General features: G+C 40.1%; 2 protein-coding genes across 2 annotated transcripts; both read left to right on the forward strand.

Annotated features, from left to right (window-relative positions):
• Window positions 1–2,898: 2,898 nt before the first annotated feature.
• Window positions 2,899–4,156, forward strand: LOC124646370 (peptide chain release factor 1-like). The gene is made up of 2 exons (XM_047186508.1): window positions 2,899–3,846; window positions 3,932–4,156. Exons 1-2 carry the CDS (start codon window positions 2,899–2,901, stop codon window positions 4,154–4,156), a joined length of 1,173 nt encoding a protein of 390 aa, XP_047042464.1.
• Window positions 4,157–4,816: 660 nt separating this feature from the next.
• LOC124632393 (peptide chain release factor 1-like, mitochondrial) lies at window positions 4,817–6,472 on the forward strand. The gene is made up of 2 exons (XM_047167222.1): window positions 4,817–5,961; window positions 6,131–6,472. Exons 1-2 carry the CDS (start codon window positions 4,990–4,992, stop codon window positions 6,359–6,361), a joined length of 1,203 nt encoding a protein of 400 aa, XP_047023178.1. The 5' UTR covers window positions 4,817–4,989; the 3' UTR covers window positions 6,362–6,472.
• The last annotated feature ends 4,057 nt before the right edge of the window (window positions 6,473–10,529 follow it).

Consider the following 10,529-nt stretch of genomic DNA (forward strand, 5'->3'; position numbering starts at 1 on the left):
TATTCGCGTAAATCGTTCGATGGTTTCCATGGAGGTTATACCCTTATTGTGAATTTAGTGAACCAATATTTACTGGGAGCGGGAATGTTGCTTTTCTCCCGTCAAATGTGCCGGAACCCTCCGGAAATAAAGTGCGAGCCAATTTGCTCAATTACTTACTCTAGATGAAATATTTGCACGTTGGTAACACTTGGATTTGGTGCTTTACGCGAAATTGATACGAATAGTTTGTTGCTCACCATTGTTAACATTTGGTAAATTTGGTTACACTATGGTACTTGAGGTAATACAACAGACTAAAAAATGTTTAGCTCTTGTTTAAAATAATAATTCGATGTACCTAGGTTTTAGGTAATTGTTGGGATTGGCGACGTGTGGACTTAGCAGAATAAATAAATAACGCAAGACTGAAAAATCATAAGACATCATAACCGGCACATACCTACCTACAGACAAAAATCAGCAAGAACTTGGTTTTTAAAATAATTTCTCTTTAATAATTTAAGAACGCGAAGGGCCATCATTTAGAATCATATATTTTTATTGAAAATATACTTACGTATAGGTACACATAGCTTTGCTTTTGAGCTACCAAATGCAACGTGAACAATTTTAGATCTTGAAACCCACTCTCACACATACGCATGGTAAGTAATTTTAATTAGCTTCATACATGTGTGTGTCTACATACACATGCACGAATACATTGAATATAATATGCTTGTTGGTAGGTACGGGAGCTCGCTTGTAATTATGTTGCATTAGCTAACATTATCGCTTACACTGCTATCAATTTAATTCAATGCCGTTTGAGCAAACTACGGTTGACTACCGCGATTATAGTACCTACTTTATGGGTGCCGGATAAACATGTTACGCAACATCGAAGTATTTTGTATTCTATTTTTGTAGAGTATTAATGGTTTTTACTGTTTTATTTTCACATCTAAAGTCACCCAACATCTTACATATACTGAATGGATAAACAACAACAATAGAAACAGCGACCGATAGGGAAAGATGTAAGGCTATAGGGGAGGCCTTTGCCCAGCAGTGGGACAGCATAGGCTAAATAAAAAAAAAAAACTGGATGAATATTATTTTTTTATGTGATAAACTAGGCTGTACCTAAATCCCGTGGGGGCTAGCCTATATTACCTACCTGCAAGTAAAATGTTCATAAATCTTCAGTCGCCGCATCAGTTACAGGTGAATGCTCAATTTCAGACAAAGTAGCAAACAAGTCATTTTAGTTAATGATAACTGTTTCTGACTGCAACATGCCATAATTTCCACCACAGCCGACGAAACAAAGGAAGCTCGGTGTGGTTGCACCGTCCGTCTGTCCGTCGTCATTAGTACTAATAACACCATGCGCGTAACAACCTACAATAACGCAGAAGTGACGTCCTTGCGGTTACTAGAGGAAACTCCCTTTGAGCCTCCTAATAATTCTATCAATAGGCGCATCGCTGCGGTCGATGTGGTAATCGTGTCTGGAATATGTTTGGAATGCAACCATTCAGGGGTTCTGACCATCCATAACAATTGACACAGGAAGCTTCAGACAGAAGAGCAATTTCAATGTGGTCAGACGGTTACACCATGTGTAATTTCCTCGTTGTTGTTTAGCTTCGAATTTTAATTGCATTTTTAGGGTTCCGTACGTCAAAAGGGAGAAATGGTACCTACCTTTATAGAATCACTTTGTTGTCCGGCTGTCCGTTTATCAAGAGTAGGTATTTCGGTAAAATTTCGATTGGTTATTGATCTATCGGTAATCTATCGCACAGAATCCTCGGTGAGCGAGTCCAACTCGCACTTGTCCAAGTTTTTTTGTACCCCCAAAACAATATGGTTTTATCTTGTTTACCTACTTGCCTAAATGTATCTACTACGAAATTAAGTCTAATCCAGTCTTTCGAAAGATTGGATACCGCAGATTTTATCCTCGTATCCTTCCAAAAAACCTACCTTCATATATTAGGTAGATACCTACTTAGGTAACTACTTCCTGATGCGAAGAAACAAAAAGTACTCGACAAGAATGAGTTTAAGTCGTCATGAATGGCTTTTAAACGAAGGGCAGGACTATGGAGACTCTTTAAAAGTCGAAATATCCGAATAAAAGCTAAATGATTATGCTATAAGGGAAAGGACACACAGCACCGACCACTGTTATCACTAAGTAGACTTCTACTTTTGTACACCTCTATTGTCGGCGGAAAATGGTAGCCTATGTATAAAACCTGCCTCTCGAAGGTCTTAAGTACGAGTGCACGAGTTTGTTTCCAATTCTTGAGATCAACGTAAAGGAAACTGTTGGAAGCAGAACCCAGTATAGGTAGGTAGGTACATATGTACTTAGGTAATTCAGAAAGGGCTAGCCAGTCAGATGACTTTGGTATTTATCCAAAGTCATCTGCCTGGCCACTTCTATCAAATAGATCAAGACTAAAAATGTTCCGAAAAGACAATAAAAAGCTTACCTATACATAATTCCATTATTTTCCTGTGTAAATCCATTTCCACATTCATTCTGGTCTGTTCTACACATACGCCATCTATTACTCAGTCGCAGAACTAAAGTTTACGATTAGTTATGCTACTCGACAACAGATGGCCGATTTCGGGCTGAGGCTGTAAAAATAAATAAACGTTTTTACTTTCCTAAAATTAATCTGAATTATATTAATTTTGTGATAATTTTAATCAAGTATTCATACAACGATCGAGTAATAAGGTTTCATAAATATTCCGGCTCCCGCTTTTAGTACTGACATCAAAAGATTGACAATTTATAAACGGTCTACGGCTTTTTGTCAGTTAAAATAGTGAGATGTGATTTTTCTCATTTCACCGTTCAAGCTTTTATAAGTGCTTTATTGGATTACACAAATGCTTCCCTTAAGAATTTCACTCGGTCGGCAGATTTTGAAAGTAAAAAGTTTCGTGTCACTCACTAGAAGATATTATAGCCCACAGAATGATTTTAACTTGTCCGACGTTGCTGTACAGGCTTACTTTAAAAAGCTTCTGTTTGAACATGAAGAGCTGTACACTAAAATGAAAAGGACACCTGAAGAATCAAAACGCTTTTTTGAAATCAAGCCAATTGTCAATGTCTTACAGCACCGAATAACGTTGTATGAAAACATCGAGTCTCTTCAAGATCTTATTAGTAAACAAAAAAGCAAGGACGACGAGGATATGAAAAAAATGATAAAAGAAGAAGCGCAGATATATTTGAAGCGTATGTCAGACGTCGATCGTGAGTTACAGTCGATTTTATTGGAGCCGCAGTTGACAGAAGGCGCCGTGCTGGTGGAGTTAAAGGCTGGCGAAGGAGGACACGAAGCAATGTTATTTGCGCGAGACGTATTTGAAATGTATGAACGATATGCAAAGTATAAAGATTGGGATATTCGCATTGTGTCTATCGAAAAGTCAGACATTGGAGGTATTCTGAAGGCTTTAATGTTTATTGAAGGTGTTGGTGCGCCAGAATTGATGAGAATAGAGGCTGGTGCACATCGTGTACAAAGGATTCCGACGACAGAAAGGGGTGGCCTTATCCAGACAAGCACTGTTTTAGTATCAGTTTTCTCTAAACCAAGTAATATGGAAGCAGATATTTCCAAACGAGACTTGGCAATTGAATACAAATCGAGTAATAAGACTGCTACACGCAATGGTGTACGTGTCGTTCATACGCCAACCGGAATAGTAGTAGAATGTAGTGAGAAACGGTCAAAGACGAAGAATAAAGACATTGCTATTGAAGCATTAAAGACTCTTTTGTTAAATAAGGAACAACAGGAACTGAAGATTGAAGGAAGACCAAAGGTATAGATTTTGTGAAAAATAAGGTTGATTAAGTTTTTTTGACGACGATACAATTAATTACCTAATGAGATCACCTTAATTTCAGATGGATGCTATTAAAATAAATGATACAATTCGAACATATAATTTCCCACAAGATCAAGTAACAGAGCACCGTGAGGGTGGTGGCACGATTCATAGACTTCAAGCTTTCATGGAAGGGGATTACAAACTGGAACAGATGCAGCAAAATCTTTTGAGGGAGTACAAGCGTCAAGCATTCTTGGAGGAAATCAGTAATTTTTCTGAAAAACCGTCTTGTGACAAGTAATCTCCGATATTTCCATTAAGAAGCATTTCCAAGGATTTTAGTTAATTGGTATGGTAGACGGTAAACATCAAAACAAACCATGGTCTAACTACATGAATAGGCACTTATTTAAAACAGAGAATAGCAAAGTTTTTCATAGCATAAATATCAATTTTTGCTCCTACGCGATCGCAGGTGGAAACTTGTAAGAAATAAAATATGGCATTGGCTATATTATTATGATATATTCTGATATATTGTATCATTATTATTTAATTAAAGAACTTTTTATAACATAAAGTGACATTAAAATTAATAGGGTACAAGATTATGATATTACATTATGAGATAATTACGCAAGTGTCGTTAAACTCCAGGATGGGGCCGGCTAGCGTTTTCGATAATAAGCAAAAAAAAATTGGACCCAAAATCAAATGGCTGTGCCTATTGTATTTCTTCTAGGACGAAACTTCTATTCGGCAACAGATGGCAGCATGTGGAAATACTCGTTCTCGTTTGGCGAAATATGTATTTCTAATTAAATAAATATTTTAAAACTTGAAGCTAATTATTTACAATGAAATATTAAAAAAGCTGCTCAAATAATTATTATAACGAAAAAAAATTATAGATTGGCTAGTTATGAACAAAGTTTAAAGCTATCCTTGTAATCAATGTAATGTCAAATGTCAGATCAGCTGTTCTATCAAATTATAACCTATAACAAATAAACCGATTCAAAATAGTGTAATTTTACAGTTCCCTGAAAGATTGCATTTTAGTGTATATCAAGTCGGACATAAACACAACAGTCGAACAGTGGATAAATAAATTTTGATTCATTCAATTACATTATGTCACTTACAAGAATATTATTTTCACGGTCTCTATTCGCCGCTGAAAAGCTCACTTTATTTCGAAGATGTAGTTCACAAAACGGTGTCAACTTATCAGATCCTGCTGTCCAGGTTTACTTAAAAAATGTGATGTTGGAGCATGAAAAACTACTCATCAAGCTAAAAAGAACGCCAGAAGAGGCCAGGCGGTTGTTTGAGATAAAACCAATTGTAACTGCGCTAGAGCAGCGGATCACCTTGTATGACAACATCGAAAACCTCAAAGAGCTTAGTAAAAAACAGAGCAATGAGAAAGATGACGAAATGAAGGAGATGATAAAAGAAGAAGCTCAGATATATTTGAAGCGTATGACAGAAGTGGATAATGAGTTGCAGTCGATTCTCTTGGAGCCCCAGCTGTCAGATGGTGGGGTACTGCTGGAGGTGACGGCCGGCGCTGGCGGGCAAGAAGCTATGTTGTTTGCGCGAGAACTGTTCGACATGTATGAGCTCTACGCCAAGTATAAAAATTGGGAAGTTTGCATTGTTTCTCTTGAAGAATCAGACATTGGAGGTACTAGAAAGGCCTCAATGTTTATTGACGGGCATGGCGTGCCAGAACTTATGAAAGTTGAAGCTGGAGTGCACCGTGTACAACGTATCCCTAGTACCGAGAAGGGTGGACGTATTCACACAAGCACTGTCTCGGTAGCAGTACTTCCGAAACCAACAGATGTAGAAGCCAATATCCCAGAAAGAGACCTGGTCATTGAAACTAAACGTGCAAGTGGTGCGGGTGGCCAGCATGTGAATACCACAGACAGTGCTGTTCGTATAATTCATACTCCTACGGGTACAGTTGTGGAGTGTCAAGAAGGTAGATCACAAATTAAAAATAAAGAGATTGCTATTCAAAAGTTGAGAACACTTTTACTTGAAAAGCAGCAACAAGAGCAAACATCAAAAATTAACAATGAAAGGAAATCACAGGTTTGTCTTCTATTTATAGTATTAATGCTAATGTGAATATTGACTGTTAATTTTAATCAAATAGGATGAAACTGCACCACAAGGTGTTTTAAACTATTTCAAATTCTTCAAGTAGAATGTTGCCCCAATAAGATAAAACCTTTTAATAGAACTTTGCAATTGTTTACAGATTGGCACCAGTAACAGAAATGAGAAGATTCGGACGTACAATTACCCACAAGACCGTGTGACAGAGCACCGAGAGGGTGGTGGCACCATTCACAATCTACAAGGCTTCATGGAAGGCCAACACCAATTGGAACACATGCAAGAGAATCTGTTGAGGGCCCAGAAACGTCAGGCATTTTTAGAGGAGATCAGTGAATTTGCAAAACAAATAAAATCAGCAGATAATAATTAAAACCTTTGTGTCAGCAGTCATTTTTGAATAATTTAAGGATAGGAATAGCATTGACATTTTATATTAGTTTTGTTTGAAAATTAATTAAATAATTTTATTGTTAGTCACAAATTGTCTTCTTTTTACAGATATCAAATTTTGGCCTACTTTTTGGGCTTTATTAAAAACCATTGATACTTAAATTTTTTCATCAGGCATTATTATATCTACTGGTCCGGTTTCAGCCTTCAGTCCTTCAGTATTGCCAGGACATTTTATTGTTAGAATTTTTTTTTGCTAGAAAAGAGTATGTTGCTCAGATCACTGAGAACTAGAACAATCTATTGTTTTGAAATGTGCATTTCATTTTATAACTAGAAAGAAAGTGAAGGTCAATCTTCGGTATCACTGGATGCCGTGAAGAGATGTCCCCTATGCCCCCAGGCACGCTTTTTTAAAGGTAAGCGGGGTTTGAGCGTAGGGGAAAGTGGTATAAGATGGGGTCGTGGGGTAAGATGGGAATTGCGAAAAAAAGAATGTTCCAAACATGCTTTGAAATTACTACTAACGTCATCTAATGGCCTTTTGAGTAAGTTATTCAGTGCCGCAAGTGTCATGACAGAAAGTGCGTGCATTGAGATTTCGTAAGTAATTTATTGATTTTGACGCTTTTAATCTAATATTTCGACTAAGTGATCTACGTGACTGTGTGAAATATATGACAATAAGACGGTCGAGGTATTTTTTTCGTAAACCTAACATATTTTGCTAATTTATGAGCAATGTTTCAATCGAGTAGCTTTGGTTTTCTAATCTCAAAAAAATAATGTTTGGTAAATAGTCGTTTGGGACATAATGGGGTACCACGGTACCATACTTACGGAATCTCCATACAAAGCTAAACTAGAAGAAAGACAAAGAAGTAAGAAACCGAAAGCACAAAATAAGAAGACAAAAGAAAACCAATAACAAAAAAACTAAAAATAGAGCCAAAAAAAAATGTTGAATCTGAAAGTGACACTGAGGATACTGAATATTAATACTGTCAGGGTTTGTTTTCTCAATCTACTGAAGGATGGATCACTTGTGAGTTGTGTGGAAGATGGGTGCTTTGTCCATGTGCAGGAGTTGAAGACGATGATGATGAGGCGGTACATATTTGTCCCAATTGTGGCGACAGTGATTGATTTGATGTACCCCACAATCATACCCCATCTTGCCCCATTGACGGGGGCAAGAAGGGGCAAGACACAGTTTTGAAAAAAAATATATTTTCATATGAAGATTTAAATTTTTGAGTTATTGTTGATTAGAATATAAGAGAACTAACACTGATTGTTTCTTAATTAAAGTTTCTATTTCGTAAAATAATTTTTTGTTTGTGTTTCAGCAACTTTTCCTTAAAGGCCCCATCTTATACCACTTTCCCCTACACATTGGGAAGGTCCATAAATCCCAGTGCACAGGGCCTACCAATGTGACCGCGCCAAACCCAACTCTTATCACAACTACACCAACTCTCGATCCTTTTTGGCAAAAGCTATCGAAATTCAAAAATTCTGTCCCAGTATTAAAGCGGGTTCCCCGTGGAGCCAGGCCTCTGGTTGCTCAACACTTGGCAGGTTGTGTTCGCCTGGCTGCACGAGAGAACTCGCAACGTGCCTGGGAGGAATTGCTCACCTTCCCCTATAGAATTCTGCATGTTCAGAAAAGTTTGGCAAACAAAAAGTCACTAACAAAACAAATTAAAGACAATTGTACAACTTTAGGCCATACAGATTTCGATACTAAATTACCGACTCAAAGATGCTCAAATATTTCACGCCTAGTGGAATCAAAGTTGAGTGAAGGTGACATTCGGGGGGCTGCTAGAATTCTCTTCAGCAGTGATGTGGTGGCGCCGTGTTCTCCAGAGACACTCTCCGCTCTGGAGAGTAAACACCCTGCCCCTGCCGATGACCTCTCTTTTCCCGAACCTCCTGATCCGGACACAGATATCCTCACAGTTACAGGTCGACACCTGGTCACAGCCATAGGCTCCTTCAGATGCGGCTCTGCAGGCGGCCTCGACGGCTTGAGTCCGCAACATCTAAAGGATCTCACCTGCCCAAGCGCCGGGGAAGCAGGTGAGTCGCTCTTGAAGGAGCTTACAGCCCTGACCAACCTTATGCTCTCCGGCAAGGTGGACGAAACCGTCATCGACGTTTTGTACGGAGCCAATCTATGTGCTCTGCGCAAAAGGGATGGCGGTATTCGTCCAATTGCCGTGGGGACTACTTACCGTCGTATGGTAGCCAAAATCTGCTCTAAATTTTGTAGTGAGGAAGTTTCGGACAAATTTCAGCCCCTGCAGCTAGGTTACGGCTCGAAAGGGGGCTGCGAGGCTGCCGTACACGCCCTGTCGACCTATCTAAATCATGGGAAAGGAGATGTCATCCTGAAGGTTGACATCAAGAACGCCTTCAACTCGGTGAATAGGGACACCTTGCTGGCAGAAGTCAAAAAAGAAATACCCAAAATTTACAGTTTTCTTTGGCAATGCTATAGATACCCAACAAAATTATTATATCGGAACAACCTATTAGAATCCGCTGTTGGCTGTCAACAAGGTGATCCACTCGGGCCTGTGATTTTTAGTTTGGCGATTAACCCAATTATTCGGCAGCTAAATTCTGAATTTAACGTGTGGTATCTCGACGACGGGACCCTGGGAGGCAACAGACATACTGTTCTTAATGACTTAGTTTTCCTAAAAGATAAATTCCACGACATTGGCCTCGACCTCAACCTTTCTAAATGTGAACTTTTTATACCCGACTCGACTGACAGACAGACTATTCTTCAAAATTTCCTCTCAATAGCTCCTGAAATTAAACCGATAGACCAAAGTTCTCTTTGCCTCCTTGGATCGCCTATACTGGAAGATTCATTTTCGGATTTTATTGAGAAGAAAATTCAAAATTTTAATAATGTTTCGGAAAGGCTACTCAAAATTAATATGCATGCAGCCATCACCATCATACGGTACTGCTGTTTTGGACCAAAATTTACGTATAACTTGCGTGCTTCCCATTTATGGAAGCACACCAGCCTTTTGGACAAAATCGACGAAATTATACGACATACACTATCATCCATTTTAAATGTGGCCTTGGACGACAGAGCTTGGTCTCAAGCGACTCTTCCCATCCGTATGGGAGGACTTGGCGTCCGTAAAATTTCCAGTGTAAGTTTACCAGCCTTTATTTCCTCGGTCCATGGCACTGAGAAATTGATCAGGAAAATATTACCCACCACACTGGCCAATTTTGAGGTGCCAAGCCTGACTGAGGCTTTAAATGCTTGGAAAGTCGCATGCCCGAACACCGACTTACCCGCCAACCTGTCCTCCCAGAGACAGTGGGATGAGCCGCTCTGCAGAGTAATACGGAAAAGTTTAATCGATACGTCAATTACTTCTGCAGAGCGAGCGCGCCTACTGGCTGTGGGTGAATGGGAGTCGGGTCTATGGCTTCTTGCACTTCCGTCCTCAAACACAGGCACCATGTTTGATGACACCACCTTCAGACTCGTCGTTTGCCTCCGACTAGGTGCTCCATGCTGCTCTCCTCATCGCTGCCACTGCGGGGAAGCTGTCAACAGCCTCGGTCACCACGGCCTGTCGTGCAGCCGGAGTGCCGGCCGCATACCACGACATGCCAACATAAACGACGTGATCCGTCGCGCTCTTGTTGCCGTCGGCGTGCCAGCCGTACTCGAACCAAATGGCTTGGCACGTGACGATGGCAAGAGACCAGACGGCATGTCGCTATTTCCGTGGAAGGTGGGTAGGACTTTAGTGTGGGACGCGACATGCGTCGACACTCTTGCGCCATCTCACCTTCCCGGAACTGCATGTTGTGCTGGCTCCGCCGCTGCACAAGCAGAGAACCTCAAGCGGCGCAAATATAGTAACCTTATAGGCAATTACATGTTTGAGCCGTTTGGGGTTGAAACTCTGGGGCCGTGGGGTCCGAGGGCGCACCTTCTTGCCAGGGATATTTCCCAGCGCCTGGTTGACACTTCCCGGGACCCAAAGGCTGGCTTTTATTTCGCACAGAGGTTGAGCATTGCCATCCAACGTGACAATGCTGCCAGTCTTTTGGGTACATTACCCAGTGACAGCGATGAGGAGCAATTTTTTGATGCA

This window comes from Helicoverpa zea, chromosome 1 (genome assembly GCF_022581195.2).
Source record: "Helicoverpa zea isolate HzStark_Cry1AcR chromosome 1, ilHelZeax1.1, whole genome shotgun sequence".
NCBI lineage: Eukaryota > Metazoa > Arthropoda > Insecta > Lepidoptera > Noctuidae > Helicoverpa > Helicoverpa zea.